Genomic DNA, 21,602 nt, shown 5'->3' with positions numbered 1-21,602 from the left:
ACCTTGGTTGTAACGGGTGGTTATTTGAGTCACTGTTGCCTTTCTATCAGCTCGAACCAGTCTGGCCATTCTCCTCTGACCTCTGGCATCAACAAGGCATTTCCGCCCACAGAACTGCCGCTCACTGGATATTTTTTCTTTTTCGGACCATTCTCTGTAAACCCTAGAGATGGTTGTGCGTGAAAATCCCAGTAGATCAGCAGTTTCTGAAATACTCAGACCAGCCCTTCTGGCACCAACAACCATGCCACGTTCAAAGTCACTCAAATCACCTTTCTTCCCCATACTGATGCTCGGTTTGAACTGCAGGAGATTGTCTTGACCATGTCTACATGCCTAAATGCACTGAGTTGCCGCCATGTGATTGGCTGATTAGAAATTAATTGTTAACGAGCAGTTGTACCTAATAAAGTGGCCGGTGAGTGTATATATATATGTATATATATGTATATGTATGTATGTGTATATATATGTATGTATGTATGTATATGTGTATGTGTATATATATATGTATATATATATGTGTATGTATATATGTGTGTATATGTATGTATATGTATGTGTGTGTATATATATGTGTGTATGTACTGTATATATTTATATATGTATATATATATATATTTATATATGTATATTTATATATGTATACATGTTTGTGTATATAGGTATGTATATATATTTGGGCAACTGTGGCAGGTCATCGCAGCCCCTTTGCCCCTGCTGTTCCCTCACCTTCACTATTCCTGCCTGTCTATTTCTGGCACCTGTCTTATGTGTCAATAGCAGATATGTATTTACCAGGACACACACACACACACATGCGCAGAGGGACAGATTGGGAAACAGGCTACGGTTGGTTTCATTTTTCATGCTCATTATATACTCACCACATTGCATGACACCATGACTGTCCCTAATCTATCCTTTTAACTTATATCAAGTGAGGGGAAAAAACTCTGTCAACTCCAAATGTTTTCCAAACTAATTCATAGAATTAACATCTGCCCACTTCATAAATTCTCTTCTCTGCAGAGTCAGAAGATGAAGACAGCTTTGAAGAAGATGTTGCTAGCAGGCCATGTGACCACCAGGGACCTGAGAGGATGGAGCTGACTCTGGCAGCAGTGCAGCACCAGGTGGACGTGTTGTTAGAGGAGTGGAATAAAGGGGCAGACATGCTGTTCAGTATTCATCCCATGGATGGCTCTCTGCTAGTGTGGAATGTGGATTGGTTAGATGAATACCAGCCAGGGATGTTCAGACAAGCTCAGGTAGACATGATTAGTTACAAAAGTGAATGATGACAATGACGATATACTTACTGTATACATATGTTTTCATGTTGAAGCACACTCTTGGTTAATTACTGTAGACCAGGGGTGTCCACACTTTTTTTGGTTTGGGAGCTACTTTTCAAATGACCGGGGTAAAGTGATCTACCTACATTTAAAACTATCCATCCATCCATCCATTTTCATCCGCTTATCCATTACCGGGTCGCGGGGGGCAGCAGTCACCACCCAAATCACACTGCACTCTACCAACCCCCCAAACCTTCCTGCGGGTGATAAGTCCACTGGAAGGTTACATTTAAAACTATAAATATATATTTACACTAGTTTGATTAAATGGCTGTAGTTGTATGGCACAATACCATCTGACTCTACTACTAGAATACTTCTATGGTCCTTACTTTAGCCCTAGTGATTAGCATCTTAAAATAGAATTAAAACTATCACTTAAAAAAGAAAAAATGTTTCTTTAAATGTAATTGCTCAGGATCTACCAACACTCCCTTTGAGATCTACTGGTAGATCCCCATCTACCTATTGGGCACATCTGTTGTAAAAGAATAAGTTATCATTCAGTCAATCAGACAGTGATAAATGTCTAGTTCACTATAATAATATTCTCAAAATTACATGTTTTTTTTATCTTGACTTATTCTCTTTTTAGTAAAATTAAATGTTTCTCAGAAGCTGATCTATTTAATTTTGTTGTAAGACTTCTCCAATGTCTCTCCTCAGGTATCGTTTGTGTCCCGTATTCCTGTGGCATTTCCTGCAGGAGATGCCATTTCCCTGAGCCACAGTGTTGTTATGTACGCCTGCAACAAAAATGTGGATCTGGCTATCCAACATGGCAGACAGCGCCCCCCTGGGACCACACTGCCACAAACTAAATCTGCTTTGATAAGCTACAGAGGCCAAGGGAAAGTAATGCCTAGCAATAGTCTTCGCTTGAGCATCTTCACCCCAAATGTGCTCATGATTTCCAAACACGCCGATGGTTCCCTGAACCAGTGGGCCGTCAGTTTCGCAGAAGATTCTGCGTTTTCAACCGTGCTGAGCGTCTCTCACAAGTCGAGGTACTGTGGCCACCGATTCCACCTCAATGATCTGGCCTGTCACTCGCTACTTCCTCTTCTCCTCACCACATCACACCACAACGCTTTGAGGACACCAGATGCGGACATCCTGGCCCCTCCAGAAGCCTACTATTCCAGTTTCTCTGTTTCCCGTGGTTCACGAGCCAGTCGAGCGTCTCTGGGGGTGGTTTCCCAGGATCCAAATGCAATCTACAGTGAGCTGATATTATGGAGAGTGGACCCTGTTGGACCGCTGTCTTTGTCAGGAGGAGTCTCCGAGCTTGCAAGGATCAACTCCCTTCATGCATCAGCGTTTGCTAATGTAGCCTGGTTACCAACACTCATTCCCAGCAGCTGTTTAGGTAAGAAGTGCCATTTAACCCCTGTGTTGTTCTTACACAAATAATGCTATTACTTACATCAGGGGTGTCAAACTCATTTTCACCGGGTGCCACATCAGCAATGCAGTTCCCCTTGAAGGGCCAGTTGTAAATAGAAGACTGTATAGATCGGATCCCCAACCCCCGGTCCGTGGACCTGTACCAGTCCATAACTTATTTGGTACCGGGCCGCAGTGAGACACAGTGAAAAAATTTACTTAATTTTTACTAATTTACTTCATTCAAAGAAAATCCAGTCTTATCCATTTACTTTCTTTATTTAAAGATAATATGGACATATTTTAAAATAATAGGTCATTCAGACTCTGATACAAACAGAACAGAGTTGGTACTGGTCTGTAGTAACAGGTGGTACTGGCTGACCAGTACTTGAAACAGGAAAGTTTGGGGACCACTAGTATAGATGTAATTACTCCAGAACAGACTAATAATAATAAAAATCTGCAATTGATTATTATTTATTCAAGCTAAAAGTATTGTTAATCGCTGTGTAATAAAAACACTTTTAATTTCTTAGGTTAAGAAACTCTGCTGCATGGACTTTACTAAATATTTTTTAAGCTCCCGCAAGCCACACAAGACGGCTTGGCGGGCCGCATTTGGCCCCCGACCTTGAGTTTGACACATATGACTTACATGGTCTGAATGAAAAAATACATTTTTATGGTAATGGTTTGAACTGTTTGAATAATAGTGATGAGTCCTAAGAGAGTGAGTGGTAAGGATGGTAGTGAGAAGAAGAAATGCTTGATGACAATGGAAATAAAGAAGGAAATTGTTGATAAATATGAGATGTGGTTCCCACTAAAGAAGGAATACAAACTGAAAAAAAGCTAATTATGCTCGTATCTGGAGGTTTCACCATGTTTTCACATTTCAGTTTCAGTTGACCTAAAGTTATTTTATGGCATAATGACAAATAAAATTTGTCAGTTTCTTTTATTCTCTACCTTCAGTTGTGGTGTTATGTATCATATTCTTTAGCTATAAGTTACTGTTTTATTCACTGAAAATTTCCTGTCTTCAGGTGTCTACTGTAACTCCCCGAGTGCCTGTTTTGTGGCAAGTGATGGCCACTCACTCAGGCTGTATCAGGCTGTTATTGAAGCCAAGAAACTGTTAAGTGAACTCTCCAACCCTGAGATATCAGTAAGTCCAACACTGGGTTCCTAGATATGTTATAGTCATATTTCTATCCTCAACATTTTTTTTAGATATCTTATTGTTACATGTCTTAATAGTAACATTAATAAAAGGGTCATGGCAGTGACCCCCACTCAGCCACAAAACTGAAATCAAATGTTTATGGATTTTTGCTCAATTACAACCAGTCAAAGATGAAACTTTTTTTTATTAATCACTATATACTATGTATAATACGTTTTTAATTTTCTGCATAGAAATATGTTGGAGAAGTGTTCAATATAATCAGTCAACAATCCACTGCAAAACCAGGATGTATTATAGAGCTGGATGCCATTACAGACTTTGTAAGTAAAATTTAAGAGCTAATCTTGAAATTCAATTGCTAACTTTTCACCTTGCCTCGGTTGTATCTGTACATTTATTTGCTTTCTGGTGACTAAGTGTGGTTTTCATTGTGGATTCTGCTTCCATCAACAGCAGGGGAAGGAGACCCAGCTTCTTCATGTTTTTGAAGAGAATCTTATCCTTGGAAATCAAAGGGCTGAAAGCTCGCAGGACCCACCCGACTCCCCTCACACTGGTATCAGTAGATTTTAATCAGGTTGCTTTGCGTCACCTTGAAAATCTTTTTTAATGTTCTTGATCTCTGTGTAACTTTGTAACCTCAGGTGAGCAGCCCTTCTCGGCACGATTTTTCCTGGTCGTGGTCGAGTTAACCCACAAAGGTCGCTCGCTTCTTCACATGTGGCATCTCCATCTTGCTGCTTGCCCTGTTACAATGGGTGGGTACTATAGGTTTCACGTTTAATAGCATTTTCTTTTATACTTTTGCCCTAGGATAAGTCATTTTTTTAATTAGACAACTTGTTTATTGCATAGAAAAGTGACTCATAAGCAAATCTCCAACATAAAATTAACCTCAAGGCCAGTGTTATGGCTTCTGTTCCCAAGCAACAATTTGGGGAAAAAAATGAAAGTTTTAAAAATAAAAACAGAGATAAAATTGAGGCACTTGTTGATGGCTTTTATTAGCTAAGATAATGTATCCAGATCTTTCTTTTAATATTCACACTATCTCCATTTTTTTTGTATTTGTGTTTCTACAGAAGAGACCAAATCAGAGGCTCCTTTCAACAGCTCTCCATTCGACATGCTCACATTCATTTCTCCAGTTACTCAGACGAGTAAAACCTGCACTTCCAATCTGCAGAGTGCTTGTCGACTCAGCCTCTCAACACGCTTACTATACAGCCAAGAGATGTTACTGCCAGAGGGAGTGGAAATCATCAACGTTACACCCTCAGCAGGTGAAAGACGGTGACAACATAAAGTCACAATCATACAGTGATAAAAGTTTTAGGTTTTATAAGTTTAGCTGTATATGCAAATTTTACTCATCTGTGATTTAAAAAAAAAAAAATGTCTTTACCTAGGTCACCTGAGTGCATCATGTTCTCTGCCAGCCGGCTGTGTGCCTTATCTTATCGCTACATCCTGTTCTGATGGAATAGTGCGCTTCTGGAGATGCAATGTTGTGGCAATGGAGCCTTTCAGTATGGACAGTTTACTGTACCAGTGGGAAGAGTGGCCATTTTTGGTAGATGAGAGACTCCCCAGCAGCAGTGCTGTGAATGTACCAGGACGCCCCATAGAGGTCAGCTGCTGCCATGCTGGACGCTTTGCTGTTGCCTACAGACAGACACCACCTACAAATCCAACATCAATATCTCGTCTGAATCTTCCAGGATCGATGATTTCACCCAAGCAGGCATCATCCCCCTATAATGTGAACCAAAAAAGAACTGTGCAGAACAGCCTCAATATTAGCCAATGCCCCGACCAGGTTTACATTGCAATTTTCCAGTCTGAATCCACAGGTGGGTCACAGTGGGTTTTAGAGCAAACCATTGTCCTGGACAGCATAGATGCTACAGCTCACTATGACAGTGACAGTGAAAGCAGCATGGGTCAGGGTGCCAGTGTTCAGAACAACAGGGATCTTTCTTTACCAAATTTGGTAAATTGTTTGGGCTCCACCAGTAGAAGCCTGGTACATTTGGACTGGGTGTCTGAGGAGGATGGCTCCCATGTTCTGACTGTGGGCATTGGGACAAAGATTTACATGTATGGCCGCCTCACAGGGAAGCCTCCAGAGCTGGGTTTATCATCTGATGCCGCTAAAGAACAGAGATTGTCCCGCCTTGTTTTGCTCCGTTCAGTGGATCTGGTCTCTTCCGTTGAAGGCTCATTACCCATCCCTGTTTCTCTGTCCTGGGTGCGAGACGGCATCTTGGTGGTGGGAATGGACTCCGAGATGCATGTCTACTCCCAGTGGCAGCCTCCAAAGCCGCAGAGACCCGGTGCTGCCTTAGGCCAGGACACTGACATCAGCAGCAGTGTCTCCTCCATCACCTCTGCAGTCAGACAGAGCCAGGATGATGGTCCAACTACTGGCCCTTTGTTGGCACCTCCCAAAAAAGGCATGACAAGGTCAATGATGAGTTTGGCTCAAAAACTAAGTGGTAAAAAAACGGCGTATGATCTGCCGATCGAGATGGAAGACTTTGGACTGTTTGAAGCAGCACAACAACTCTTCCCAACTCTTCCTCAGTACCATCCTGTACAATTACTGGAGCTCATGGATCTAGGCAAAGTAAATTATAGCTATGTATTTGTATGTGTGTATATGTGTGCATATATATATATATATATATATATATATATATATATATATATATACACATATACACATATACATACACATATACATATATACACTGAATGTGTAACATTTCTTATACATTAACATTTTAAAGTCCATATAAGCAGTCAGTGTTGTCAGTAACGGTAATCAATACCTGTCTATTTCTAGGTTCATCGTGCCAAAGCCATACTCTCTCATCTCGTCAAATGTATCGCTGGAGAAGTGGTGACCCTTAAAGACAATAACACCAATCCAGAGAAACGTGTGCGTTCCAGGACCATTGGTGCAGGAGGCAGCACGGCCAGGGATCCAATGATGTTTAACCTAACAGAGAGCTCCACCCCGGGTTACACAGAGATAAGCTCCATCCCACCTCTTCCTCTTTATGCTCTCCTTGCAGCTGACGATGATACATCAGCAAAGCATGGTGGGTAAATGAGCACTTAGCTTTACATTGATTCCTTATTAAAAGAAAATTGAAAAATAAATTTGTAAATATACTCAAAAACTTGATAACTTAAATATATAACCTATATCAGTGGTTCCCAAAGCAGGGTGCAGTTCTGCCAAAGGGTTTTGTAACTATTGCCATTCATTGTTTTAATTTCAATATTCTTTTTAACTGTGCCATCTATATCTTCAAATGTGCTATCTACAAAAGGGGGCACTGTAGAATAAGTTATTGAACTGAGGACCCATAAAGTATCTAACAAGCATATAAACAGAATGCGATACAGTATTCACCGATTAAATGGCCAATGAATAAAATAGCAAAGACATTGAACGTTTTGTTAACAATACATTTTTTATATTGAGTCATAGCTGCTTTGGCTGTGATTTCTTTTTTCTTTTTTTCTAGAAGTCTGAATAAACCTTATGTCGCATTGTTTAGTTGAATTTGAATGACATGCCCCAGTTTTTTAGGGTATGTTTCTGAATTTCTGTCCCTGTCTCTAAGGCTGTGAGCTTTTATACTCCAGTTTTTACTGAGGATGAATATGTGCATAAAATACAAAATAAGAATTGAGTAATTTTCTAAAGAACTAGATTGAAGGGTGAAAAACTTAACTCTGTACATGTATGATGTTTGTCCTTTTAAATGGGTAGACATTAATTGAATAATGTTTCATTATCATTGTCAACAGCTCCATTTTGTCTCCAGCTGAATATAAGACATTACATTAGATAACATCCCTATGTTTACACCTGCCTCTAGGGATTAAAATGTACAGAAATGTACAAAGATGCTCTTTGGTTTTGATTTTATTTCTGGTTCTAACAGCGGGAAATACCTTAATTTCTTTGTTGTCATGTATAATTCAGATTTTCCTTTTACTCCCTTGCAGATAAAGTGAGCAGTGTGAGTGGAGACAGTGGGCACGGTTCCACTCATACTGATGCTTATGATGAGCTCTTTCACACACCCAGCATAATGGATGTGGATCCACTGAACCATGATAAAGAGGAAGCTGGTAATAAGGTTAGTCTCTGATGGATTTTCACTGCTCTCGTTTTGTTTCCAACACTAAGGATATTTATTTATTTAATGTATTAAATCCTGTATAAAATGCTTCTCTTTTATTTTTGACTGCAGGTAATTGACCTGTCTCAGTACAGCCCCACATACTTTGGTCCAGAACACGCACAGGTTCTGTCCAGCCATCTCCTTCACTCAAGCCTGCCTGGATTAACTCGTCTGGAGCAGATGTCTCTTATGGCATTGGCCGACACCATCGCCACCACAAGCACAGACCTCAAGGTCAGCCAGGACAAAAGCAAAGGTACTGTAGAGAAAAGGAAACTGTGAATTGAGAGCTCGTTCACTGCACAGAAAAGAATTGTTCATTAATTACACAGCTTATTGGTGCAGCCTCTCAGTAAGCTGTCTGTCATTTATTTTTCAGGTGGAGAGACACTGGATGAGTGTGGTCTGAAGTTTCTGCTGGCTGTCAGGCTGCATACCTTCCTCTCCACCTCTCTGCCTACAGCACACCGAGCACAGCTGCTACGACAAGGTAGATGGCTGGAGATGGTAGCTGACAATAAATTATGCAAACACATGGCCATTTCAACATTTCTATGAAAAAAAGAAAAGATCATTTTAAGCTAAGGCCACCTGAATTTACAGGTTTATTTCTTTTATTGTTTTTTCTTAATCAGAACTCTGCACTCTCTGAAACTCAAAACAATCTTTTGTTGGTTCACAGGGCTGTCAACCTGTCATTATGCCTGGGCCTTCCACTCTGAATCTGAGGAAGAGCTGTTGAACATGCTACCTTCTCTACAGAAGAACGATCCGACCTGGCCTGAGCTGCGCTCCATGGGTGTTGGCTGGTGGCTACGCAGCACCAACAAGCTGCGCAGGTGTATTGAGAAGGTGAGGTCTCTAATGTCACGCCTAACTGGTTCAGTCCGTATAGATTATGTGATTCCACCAAAACATGTGGTGAAGTTGTTAGCAAAACCCTATTAGGTGATGGCGAGTATTTTTGTCCAATGTTTTGCAATGAAAAATTCAAAGGTGGAAGACATACAGAATGACAGAAATAAAATGTATGACGGTTGATCTAATGCTGTGTCTTCCCTCATCTAAAGGTATTAATATCTTATTACTTCAGAATGAGCCTTTATTATTTACACAACGAGTTGGCTTTCTTTAAGAGTACTGTATTTACATAAGCCTAGAATAATACATGCCTAAATACAATATCTTTTTCCTATATGCATACATGGTAATAGTGATGCAGTGACCCTTAAACCGAATTATCTTTTTACAAAGAAACGTAATAACCACTAGATGCTGCTAAATCCCACAATGTGTTTTAAATGTCATAGTTATGAATATAAAACAGATGTTAAGTGTTATTAGCTGCAGGAAAATTGCACCGTCCTTGTTTACAATGATGGAAATAATCCTGTTTTCATTACAGTTGTTCTCTCTCCCACTGGGGCATTGGCAGAGAGAACATCATTTACAACACACAGGAACAGTGTGATTATGTATCCATAACAATGAAGGAATAGTTTTCACTCCTCACCTTCTTTTTCCACATGAGTACCTATTATGACAAAACACCATTTCCAGTTTTTCCATAAAATTTACCCATAAAACCTGATTTTCTTTTTCTTTCTTTTTGTGTATAAGACTAAAACTGAAAAGATGTGAGCTGAATGCAAATCCTTTCTCCTGCTCTTTTGTCAGGTTGCCAAGACTTCATTTCAGAGAAGCAATGATCCTCTGGATGCAGCTATTTTTTACCTCGCACTGAAAAAGAAGGCAGTGGTTTGGGGATTATACAGGTATGCTGAACTGTCATAAATATGACACTGAAATACAAATGTACTTACAGAACTTAGAACAAAACTCACCTTTGCACTAAAGAAAGCATGGATTTGCGAGATCACCAAAGTCTTGTCTCTGACAGCAGTTGTGTTTTTATCTCCAGGTCGCAGAAGAACACCAAAATGACTGACTTTTTTCACAACAACTTCACTGAGGACAGATGGAGGAAAGCAGCATTAAAAAATGCCTTTTCGTTGTTGGGGAAACGGCGATTCCAACATTCTGCAGCCTTCTTCCTTCTCGCTGGGTCCCTTAAGGACGCTGTTGAGGCAAGTTGAAAATAGACATGACACACAGGAGGCCTTTGTTCCTTCAGCTGACACTGTTACTTAACAGCCGACTAAACCATAGAGACTTTGCTTTCTTTAAGGGTCCTACAAATTTTCATTTAGTTTAAACTGATTTGTCAAAAACAACAGCTGGTCAATATTGTGGTCAATAATGGTGGTCAATAATAAGTGAGAGAAGCCACATATGTACATTTGAACAAATTTTAACATTTGTGTTGATGTTTAACATCATTGCTCTAACAGTGGTTCTCAAACCTGAGAAAACCTTGATCTCTCTAAGTACCACCATGATGACCAACATTAGATTATAGCAGCATAGGCCTTCACTATTAGCTTCCTATTTCATAGTCTCACAAGTAGCTACACATATGTTTCTAAATGTTGTATTAATTGTGCATGGTATGTTTTAGATTTATACACTCGAAAATGTCAATGTGAAAATATCCCTGCATACCTCTAGAGAGTGTTTGCGTACCATCGGTGGTACGCATACCACAGTTTGAGAACCACCCTTCTAACATATATTTGATGTTCTTTTTGTTTCACTGAAGTACCTCAAGCCTAAAATACCATCTCAACACCCAGCATGTTAAGCAGAACAATATGATATAACACAAGTGTCATATTTAGGAATGTTGATTGACCTCAATTAATTATGATCGATCATAATTTACTCACAGCTACCCTGTTATTAAAATCAAAACATTTTTAACAGTTTGCACCTGTAATATATCTTTTAAATGTTTGGGTTTTTTTTTCAGTTATTCTTCACAGTTTATTCAAAAGACAACAAGGTCTTAACTTAACCTCCTAATCATCAGTGTTGTTTCAGATTAATAAAAACCCTGTAGCAGTGGCACAGTATTTGGTCAGCATGAGTAAGTGGAGCTTCACTCTGCTCTCTTTAAAAATGAGCATCAACCAGGCAATGGGGCTGTTATCGACTCTGTTTGGTCTCTGTAACTGTGAGGCACACTTATTAAAATTCATGTTACAGCCTCGTAGTTGCAACCATGGAGAATGACTCCCACACTGTTCACAACAACTCTGCTTAGATCTTTTTAAATGTTTGCATTAATTTAATAAAACTTAAAGAATAATTATGTTAAATTGCATTATTTTTCAATCCTCCATTGACCTTTAGTCTACGTTTATCTACATTTTTTATGAAGTTATTTTCTTCTCCCCAGGTGTGTATAGAGAAGCTGCAGGACCTCCAGTTGGCGCTGGTGATCTCGAGATTGTACGAGTCAGAGTATGAGATGGGGACCACCTACAAAAGGATCCTTCAGAGACACATCCTTGGTCGAGACAAGCAGGTGCAGAGAAGTAGTATATGTCACAGTCTCTTCTCTCATCCCTTCTCAGGGTTGTTTTTATGTTGTAAAAAGCAACATTTCATCTCACTACCCACCACTGTTTGACTCAGACACTTGATGTAAAGTGCGCCACAGACACCAGTGTGAGTCATTAAGAATCTCTGTATGTTTCAGATTTCAGCCCACCAGGATCCGTTCCTGCGCAGCATGGCTTACTGGGTGTTGGAGGACTACAGCAAAGCCTTGGACACTCTGCTGGAGCACGGCACCAAAAGCAGCAGCTCAGGCTCCACAGAGAGCAAATATGACTCTGGTAGGATTGTGTTTATTTATTTGCTAGGATGTCAAATGAAAATGTCACAGTTTATTTATCGCTGCATACTTTTAATTAGGTTCACTTCTGTTCACCATATCAGTAAAACCCACCAACCAAATACATTAAGTAAAATATGTGGTTATGGAAATTAGATTAAAACTAAGCGTTAGATACAAAATATTTTAGCTTAAAGACCAAGTCCATCGAACAAATAATAACAAATAATTTTCCCCTATCTTGCTTACAATTTAAAGAGAAACTTTAATATATATATATATTAGGGGTAATGCTAATGGTACAAGCTGCAGTTCGGTAAATACCTCAGTTTTAATGTCATCATTTCTGTATAGTTTGGGTCCAAGAAGAAATATTGAAAAATTATACATTTTTGACATTTCTTAAGAAATTAGACACTTCACTTTTTTTTTTTTTTTTGCAACATGCAACCCACAGTTGCATGTTGCAGTTTCAAGTGAGTTAACATGTTTGAAGTATTTTCAGCTGAATAGCTGACTTCCACTAGCCAATGAGGACTAATAGTAATAATGTAAATCTATATACTATCCACTGCTGCTGCAGTTTACTGGAAAACTGTTGAGACAGCAGACTTGAAGACATGGCTTTTTTTCTTCTGTGCTAAACACTATCTAATCTAAAACTGAGGAAGCACTGGGGTACGTTGCACAAGCAGCAATGGGGACTCAGTTGTGTTCTGGTGGAAAGTTGACTTTTGTCCCACTGCACATTACCATGAACATGTTTGTAAATACAAGTTTACACGTGTACCGAAAAAACTGTTTCACTGCATGTGTCTATCTGTACTGAATAGTTACATGCACCGTTATACCGGCAACATACATACTCCTAAAAGCAACCTTTTCTTTATTTATAACAGGTTCCTCGTTCATGGCTACATGTAACCCTGATGTCTTCAACTTCTATACCTACCTCCGCACCCACCCACTTCTCCTACGTCGCCATTTTGGCTCCTCAGACAAGGGCAAAGTTGGTCTAACTGCTGAGGGTCGTAGGGCAGACTCCATTAGCCTGGAAGAGAGGAGGCTGTTTTTCACTGCTGCATATGCCCACCTACAGGCTGGCTGTCCAATGCTCGCCCTGGAAATCCTGTCAAAGATGCCTAAAGTCTGCCGACATTCTAAGCTCCCAACTCGAGAGGTTCAGGGGAACTCTCCTAAACACAGCGTTGAGAGCAAGGAGGGTCAGACCTCGGACCCAGATTGGTCTCAGCCATCCTTAAATGGCTACGAGTCAGATGGGAATAGTTTTAGCAAGTCTGAGTCAGTGTTAAGTTTTGACTGGAGCCAGCCTTCACTTGCTCTCCCAGATGAGCCGCTTGAGCTGAAGTGGGACAGTGACAAAGAGAATAATGATGATGATGAAGAGGGCGATAGGGGAATTAAAAACGCTCAAACCAGTGGAATGGCAGACAACGTCAGTGTTTTCCACGACACACAGGACACTATGTCACCTATGATGGACATAATGACAGAAGAGGACACTGAGGACAGCAGTGACTTTATTGCACCGATTGATGACGTCTTCGTGGCCCAGCTAAAGTTTGCTGCCTGCCTGAAAATGTTAACCAACGAGCTTCGCACATTGTCGACAGGTTATGAAGTGGACGGAGGCAAACTGCGCTACCAGCTGTACCAGTGGTTAGAAAGAGAGGTAACTTGCACACACACACACACACTTATTTAAATGGTTTTCTCCTGTTTACTCCTCTTTTAATATTTTGTGTTTCTAAAGGCTTTTCTAAACTCATTGTTTGCATTTATCTGAACCACTTACTTCTTTTGGTTAAGTGTATTGTGTTCCGTGCTACTAGCCCCAGTACAGTGACAACCTCCCCCCTTGATCAGTTGAACTTAAGATAAAACTGTCTTTTATCCAGGTGATCACTCTCCAGCATTGTTGCAACTATAAGCCCTGTCTGCCAGACCTGTCCGTCCACAGTGATGCCTCCGTGTTTGGATTGGAAGAGGAGGAGGAGCAGGTAGGTGTAGACTCCTGGCTGCACCTCAATCTGTCAGATGCTCATGAGGGGGTGAAAAAAAATCAATCCTACACTTGCTGTAATAAAAAGATAATAATTTCACTTCATGTCGCAAAATAAAACAAAAGATGTTTTATTTTGGTACATACTGCACCGGACTTTCTTCGATCTCTTTCTTGACTGACAGACTCTACAAACCACCCCAGTCCCCTAAGCTGCAACACTGGAGGTTTTGTTCTCACCTCTACAACTATTGATCAGTCTTTGCAACCGACATTGTCTATACAGGCCTACACGGGCACAGTGCCTTTTTATGTGCAGTTGAAATTACACTCACAATTACAATAAGCTTGTTGACAGAATCCATTACCACGTAGTTATTCTTGCACTCTGTTTCTGTGTGGTCTTAATTGAACACTCCCTAGCTTTATAACATGGACACAATTATAATGATTTGTATTTGATTTGTTTGTAACAAAGTTAATGTTTGTCTCCCAGCTGGGCAGCCCACGCAGTGACAGCCAGCGAAGTGGGAGACACTGGTTGCAGAGCAACCAGCCTTTATTGAGGATGTTTCTTAGCTACTGCAGCCTGCATGGGTCTCACGGTGGAGGACTGGCCTCTGTTCGGATGGAGCTTATACTGTTGCTGCAGGAGTCTCACCAGGTAATTAAAACATGCACAGACAAACACTAAAGGCCACACGTCACTGTTATGACTAATAAGGTTGATTAAGTAACGTTATAAATAAATAATTAGTTTCTACTGCTGCTGTTGTTGCTGTCAACATGTAGTTAATCAAGTCATTTGCATAGAACTCAGACAGAATCTCACATCTCACACTGATTGCTTTACAGTTTGTTTAGTGAATGAACAAAATGTGTAAATAGAAATAATTTTTCCATTGTTTATGTGTCCTTTGTTTGTTTATTGTCTCCTTAAGTATGAACAAATGACCCCCAAGTTTAACCTTTTATTTGGCTGTCTTTGGGTATTAAGGTTTAATATTTTAATTGAATTGATTATAATACATCCACAAATCAGAGGTAAAAGTGACATCTGCCTTTTTAGCTTCTAAAATACACTGACTGGCCAAAAACAAAGTTGCCACCAAAAGACAAGATCACACACTCTAATATTAAAATTCAGAAAATATATACTTTTTTGGAAAATCATCTTTGGATCATCGTTGGACCGCCTTTAGCTTTGATTACAGCACGCATTCGCCATGGTATTGTTTCGATAAGCTTCTGCAATGTCACAAGATTTATTTCCATCCAGTGTTACATTAACTTTTCACCAAGATCTTGCATTGATGATGGTAGAGTCTGACCACTGCGCAAAGCCTTCTCCAGCACATCCCAAAGATTCTCAATGGGGTTTTCAAAATTTAAGCCCGATGAATCCTGGCATTGTCATCTTTGAATATGCCCGTGTCATCACGGAAGAAAATAAATCCATCGATGGAATAACCTGGTCATTCAGTATATTCAGGGAGTCAGCTGACCTCTTTCTTTGAGCACCCCCAGATCATAACACTGCCCCCACAGGCTTGTACATAGAGTAGGCACTTGGCATGATGAGTGCATCACTTCATCTGCCTCTCTTCTTCACATTTCTTCCTCGAAGACAATGGGTCCCCACTATCCTTCCAGTTTTTAATAATGCGTTGGACAGTTCTAAACCCAACTTTAGTAGTTTCTGTGATCTCCTTGTGATGTTTTCTCTGCTTAATGCATGTCAATGATTTGACCCTTCTCAAACAGACTAACATCTTTTCCACGACCACGGGATGTGTCTTTCCACATGGTTGTTTAAGAAAGGAGAAGCAACTAATTGCATCAGTTAGGGTTAAATAACTTGTTTCCAGCTGAAAGATAATCGCATGCAGTAAATATCCAACAGGAGGCTTGTACCTATTTGCTTAGTTAAATCCAGGCACTGGCAGTTTATTTAGGTTGTTTTTGTTTTTTGTTTTTTTCAACTTCAGAACCTCCCTGTACAAACATTTACACTGGGAAGAACAGTTTGTCTAATATTACTCAACAAGTAGAGAAAATACATGTAAGTCAAACACTGATTAAACAGAGGAGTGTTTTACTTTGGGATAACAATTTAACATGCTTAATTGAATTTTAGTGAGTAAACAAGTTTAATAAAAGGGCATCCATGATATTGCACTGTTAAAATTACAATTTTTTTTATTATTTGTCTGTTCCTCTGTAGCAGTATAACTTAGTGTAAGGAACAGCTCTTCAACTATTTTTTCTTAAGTCAGATTGGAACTGATTTGTTATTGGAGGAGAGGATCCAAATACAGACACTGAGCAGTTTTTTATCAGAGAAATGCTTAGAACCACTTTCTCTGCTTCATTTGGTAAATTGTAGAATACATTGTTTTATAAGCTTTTGTTGTTGTCTTTCCAAAGCCTTTGATCTTATGTGTTCAGTGATTAAGCTTTTAGAAGTAAAATAGTTGCATTTTCAACATCCTCGCTCTTCTGTCCTAAGGATTGCACAGTGTTTGTAACGCTGCAGTGTTACAGCCAGCGAATACTTAAATTTGGTATTTACTGTTATTTACCTCTCTCCTGTTTTAACAGGATGACTCCTACCAGTCAGCGGTGACGTCCAGTGCCCAGCCCACCTCCATCCCCCTCCTAATGGCTTGCACAGCCGGTGTGAAGACAGTTGTAGCCAGTCCCATTGTATACCTGACTAATCTGACTCACGACATCTTGGAGACCATCAATGCCCTGGACTCTCCTCCTCATCCTGACGTTGTTAACAATGAGGTGAGGCAGCTTCAGCTCACTGTACATCGTTAAGAAAAACAACAAAACTACTGTATTTGAGCATAGACCATAACGTGCACTGCCTCGGCTAGCAGTGAAACAAGATAAAAGATACTGTACTGCTCCACACAGCTGAAGGAAACTATAGAGTTCATTATCTTTCATAGTCATTGTTTTTTTAACGTTGTTTTTTATTCTTTCCTTTTTAGATTTATGTGATGCACACCTTGGCTGCTTCCTTATCTGCTTGTATCTATCAGTGTCTGTGTGACAAACACACTTACAGGTGAGTGACAGAATGCTTTACTATATTTAACAAGGATGTCCATCTTTTCATATACTCTGCACTCTTTTATTTTCATGGTGAAATATTACTTTGTTGAAAATGCGAGTTGCAGCTTTGAACCTAAGTCATTACTTTTACACCTTAAGCTATTTTGAGATATTTTATAGTCATGCAGTTTTTTCCACCTCATTTGAAGAATTGGGGAACTAAATGTTAGCCTTGGAAAAAAAAAAACTTTTATGTACCTTGACTCATAGAAGTTTGAGTTCACAGAGGATATCAAAAAGGAAGCATCACTTTGAGCAAGATTCTTGAATTCTTAAAATGAATTATGAAGTTAAAGCTTATTGGAGCAGAATAATGGGTGAAAAAGAGTCCACAGCTGCTGGTAACAAGGCTAACTTTATAATGAGAGACTGGTGCTTAAAAAGTGTGCACATTTAAACTCTGGGTTCAAATGCTACAAATACATAAAAGAGACCCAGAACATTCTGTACATGACGTGCTACTGATCAGGACTTTTCAAACATTTTCATAATTAAAGATGTGAAAAAAGGAAGGACATGCTGCATATTTTCTCTCAAAAACATGACAATTCAAACAATTATAACAGCTGCAGTGCTGCATGTATCTATTGTGAGTACTTCTTTTATTACCCATTTGGTTTTTTGTGGATTTAATTGACACCGTTAATTAAAGATCTGAATAGAAAAACCCTGAATGAATATCATTTGTGCGGAGGAATTACACAGCTGTTCTGTAGTAAAATGAAGATTCTTCGAGAAAGACAAAGAATAACAAATACAAAATAAGATGATGTCATGAAGTTGGCCAGGATTTATGAAGTTGATGGAATTATGTGCAGTCAGAGCCATAAGTACTTGGGTAGTGCTTTTGTATTTTTGTTCAGTGTCGTTTTGTCCCTGCACAGAAGCAAAATGAATTTATAATGATGCAATTTAGATGTTAATGAAGCTGCAGCTAAAGTTTTCTGCGAATAAAGCCCTGAAATAGCATCTCTGGGGAGAAAAACATGACATTTGGTGATGTCCGCAAGTTCATAACTCCAGACAGTCATTGTCTGCAAAGAATTAAAATCCAAATGAGAAAAACAATCCTGTTCTTACTCTTGGGCTCCTGAAAATCAATATCTGTGCTAAAATAATGTGGCTGCATTTCCTGAATGGTTGTACATCTGTGAATCAGATTTTTTTTTTTTTTTTCAAATTTACTTTAGCTGCTGTCTTTACCATAAAGTTTTTTTTCTCTTACATGAGGTATGCTGAGATGCAGCCAATCAAATTTCCATGTCTTCTCAGAGCAGAGCTCGATGCTCGTGTTTGTCCTAGGGAATTTATTTAGGGATCCACGTTTCAGACTGAATGTGAACTTTTCATGTTTAATATAAGTATTAACCTTTGTGTCCTAACGTTTCTGCTCTTCTCCAACAGCCATGTCAACCATTTTACTGGGATTGTTTACCAGAGTGTGTTGCTGTCTCAGAAGCAGTCAGTCAGACACTTCAGTGTGGACGAGCTGGTTCAGCCGAACACTTCTCCTGCTCAGTGGCCAGGTATATTTAACTGTCAAATGTGTCTTGACTTCTGTTACAAGAGGTAACACACAAACCTTAACTTCGGGTGAATGTACATGTAAAGTATTTGGAAAAAGAATAATTGAATCAAGTCAAAATAATGATATTCATCACAAGGGCCCTCTTGTGCTAATCAGTTTCAATCAGGCAACAAAGCTGGTCTTTGGAAACTTGGGAAAATATTATAATGATGTTGGTTATGGCTGTGTAACAAACAAAGACAGGTCGCTGTCTTCCTTGTCTTTTCATGGTTTTAATTTCTTTGATTTAAAATGTTCTTCGGAGTCTATGAAAACTGAATAGAAACTTGTTTGGAGCAAGTCAACTAATGAAAAATAAGGGAAAAAACATGTCAGCCCACACCGTCATCTAAACTGGAGGAACACATGAAGGCAACAGCCAATCAGAGCTGTGTTTGTTTGCTTTTAAAAAAGGGCATGCTTTTCTGTCTTTCATGGGATGAAACCAGTAGCAGATACGCTACTTGGTCAGTTTTTTGTTTTGGTTTTTTATTGTTTGACCAAATTTTGTCAGGTTTGACACATATGAGCCTTCTTTACTTTAAACGCTAGGAAACAATGCAGTGGTGAGCTGACTGAAGCACAAATATATCTGCTAATTGCTTTTTCACCATTTGATGTGTGTCCCTGTATACATTGATGAATAATTTAGAATTTGTTCATTTCTCCCTGTTCTGTTTTTTTATTTTTTTTTTTTTTGTCCCTCTCCCTAGGTATCGCTTCCATGGTCCGTCTTTTGAGCTCAGCAGGTGAGGAGAGTCAGCCAGGCTTGACCGTGCTGCTCTGCGAGATCCTCACTGCCGTATTTCTCAGCTTGTTTGTTCACGGCATGGCCAGTCACTCCAGCCCTGAGCTGTTTCGCATCATGGCCCACCCTCTCAGCAGTAAACTTTGGGTGGCAGTGTTTGGAGGAGGTGCCCGGACCCCTGTCATAGAGAAACTCAACAGTCCAGCGAGGACGCCACCTCCAGGTGAGTGTCTGTGTGTTTTGGGAATTTTTTTTTCTCTTTCTCTGAAGCTCTGTATCTCTGTGTGCTAGTGGCCCTGAGTCTAAATCGAATCACTCTTGCTAAATGAATTAGCTTCCCATCTGTAGATCATAGTGAAATCCATTAACCTATTACTGAGGGAGCTTTTACCATCACACTCTGTCTGCTCCTCTCTGAAATGGTTGGCAGAGGGAAGCTGTAATGCAATTGTAATTCATGTTTATTTGACAGAATTAAACCACTTGAAAGTACTTTGTTTTGTTTTCTTTCCAAGACATTATTTCAGTACCAAAAGGTGATTATCTGTTTACACGCATGTCCTGTCGTGCAGCACAGATGTTTCAATAATGGCATGACAAACACTTTCTGTTGACGCTTCTAGTTTCTCCGAGTGCCTCAGACAGGAAGTCCAGGCGGTTTAGGCTTCTGTCGTCACGCAGTGCATCCAAAGAGGAGTCTTGCCATGAGCGGGAGGGACTGTCCAGTCCTAAAAATGTCACCATAGTGGACCAAGAAGCTCCGTCCATCTTTAAAGAGCAGTTTGTCCCTCCAGACCTCAGCATCTGGGATTACTTCATTGCAAAGGTTAATAAAAATATGATATAAGTTACAAATTTGCCTTGTATCATCTAAAATGGATCATAGAACAACACATCTCAAATTCATCAACAATATCACATATGTTTTTTATAACCAATACTGCATCTTTTTCACCTTCTGTTAGTTCTTTGGGTAAGTCTTGGTCATTTTGTTTTCTCGTATCTTTTAGCCTTCACTGCCACCATCAGAAAACAGAATTGAGTATGACTCAGAGGAGAACCAGGGCAGTCAAGACGAAGATGAGGATGACTATGATTATATGTTTGACCCCAATTCTCCACTACGAGAGCATTCGAATCACAACTCATACAGGTAATGATGAATAAGAAAGAGAGTTAAAGCTACTGATTAGGTCTTTGTAAGAGGGAAAACTGACTACAGTGACTGCACACTTTGATCAGTCGGCCTGTATTTATTACATTTGTACATGGACAGTTTTAATGGCTTTAAACTAATCTATAGTTTTGATGAATGTTTTTGTGTTGTTTTTTTTCTTAGTTGGTGTTTAATGCGTCTGGCAATGGTGCAGCTTGTGATGGTCAACCTCAAGTCCTTTTACCCCATGGCAGGATACGATCTTTTAGGTAAATAGACCACAAGTGCTGTATGTGATCTACTGACATTCAGCAATTTAGTAAGTGTTCCCCCACTTCCCACTGCCTGCCTGTGCTAATTCTATTTATTTTCTACCGTATGCGCTTTTTATGGGATGTAGATCTGCCCGTGGCCTCTCCTCTGTGTCACGCTGCCCTCAGGACACTGCAACGATGGGAACAAGTATTGCAGAAAAGGCTGGAAATCTTTGGGGGTCCGCCTTCCAAATACATCTCCACACACCTCCATGATGAAACTACACCACCTGGACCCGCCCTGCTCAGACACAAAGCCCTGTTTGAGCCGTCCAACACACCTTTCAGGTAGCACATGGATCTGGTTAACACAAACGTTGTAGGAGTGAATCAGAGATCATTGACACTCCAGTCTCTCTCTTTGAATCCTTTTTTGAATTTTTGGAGGTTGATTACATAAACCCACCACGATTTGCAGGCAGGCTCACAAAAAAGAAAGCCATTATCAAAGTTATTAAAAAATCTTTCCTGCAAGTAGTCCACACCAAGCATTGTCAGTAAGGATGCACCAATCCACATTTTTTCTCTTCGATCCGATCCCGATATTTTGGATTTGGATATCGGCCGATAACAATACTATTCCGATACTATTGCTTTAATATTATTATTATATGCATGTATTTCCCAAAAGGCACTTGGGGGTAAGTATAAGGTCAGAAAAGGAAGTCAGAAATACAGGAAACCATGTTAACAGGAAAAATCCCATCCTTAAAACAAATATGTAACATCTTACAACAACGTGTGCTTCTGCCCTTATTCAATTTATTGCTGGCTATATTGACAGT

At 39.7% G+C, this 21,602-nt stretch overlaps 1 protein-coding gene across 2 annotated transcripts in view; it reads left to right on the top strand.

Moving 5' to 3' along the window:
* dmxl1 (Dmx like 1) overlaps nt 1–21,602 on the top strand; it is a 47,884-nt gene that overhangs the window by 12,223 nt on the left and 14,059 nt on the right. For both annotated transcript variants that reach the window (XM_008335979.3, XM_008335978.3), the window contains exons 12-39: nt 1,033–1,271; nt 2,028–2,730; nt 3,797–3,918; nt 4,170–4,259; nt 4,393–4,495; nt 4,584–4,697; nt 5,022–5,222; nt 5,349–6,568; nt 6,788–7,046; nt 7,966–8,099; nt 8,214–8,400; nt 8,524–8,634; nt 8,827–8,996; nt 9,822–9,919; nt 10,066–10,231; nt 11,443–11,571; nt 11,746–11,884; nt 12,783–13,576; nt 13,803–13,904; nt 14,403–14,570; nt 16,508–16,699; nt 16,909–16,985; nt 18,437–18,558; nt 19,313–19,570; nt 19,971–20,173; nt 20,358–20,500; nt 20,687–20,772; nt 20,904–21,105. In XM_008335979.3, the coding sequence (XP_008334201.1) occupies nt 1,033–1,271; nt 2,028–2,730; nt 3,797–3,918; nt 4,170–4,259; nt 4,393–4,495; nt 4,584–4,697; nt 5,022–5,222; nt 5,349–6,568; nt 6,788–7,046; nt 7,966–8,099; nt 8,214–8,400; nt 8,524–8,634; nt 8,827–8,996; nt 9,822–9,919; nt 10,066–10,231; nt 11,443–11,571; nt 11,746–11,884; nt 12,783–13,576; nt 13,803–13,904; nt 14,403–14,570; nt 16,508–16,699; nt 16,909–16,985; nt 18,437–18,558; nt 19,313–19,570; nt 19,971–20,173; nt 20,358–20,500; nt 20,687–20,772; nt 20,904–21,105 (6,532 nt within the window). The remainder of the gene's footprint in view (nt 1–1,032; nt 1,272–2,027; nt 2,731–3,796; nt 3,919–4,169; nt 4,260–4,392; nt 4,496–4,583; nt 4,698–5,021; nt 5,223–5,348; nt 6,569–6,787; nt 7,047–7,965; nt 8,100–8,213; nt 8,401–8,523; nt 8,635–8,826; nt 8,997–9,821; nt 9,920–10,065; nt 10,232–11,442; nt 11,572–11,745; nt 11,885–12,782; nt 13,577–13,802; nt 13,905–14,402; nt 14,571–16,507; nt 16,700–16,908; nt 16,986–18,436; nt 18,559–19,312; nt 19,571–19,970; nt 20,174–20,357; nt 20,501–20,686; nt 20,773–20,903; nt 21,106–21,602) is intronic.

The sequence above is a fragment of the Cynoglossus semilaevis genome, chromosome Z, assembly GCF_000523025.1.
Source record: "Cynoglossus semilaevis isolate Cse_v1.0 chromosome Z, Cse_v1.0, whole genome shotgun sequence".
Lineage (NCBI taxonomy): Eukaryota > Metazoa > Chordata > Actinopteri > Pleuronectiformes > Cynoglossidae > Cynoglossus > Cynoglossus semilaevis.
Note: the sequence above shows the minus strand (reverse complement) of the source record. Positions and strands in the feature narration are given on the sequence as shown.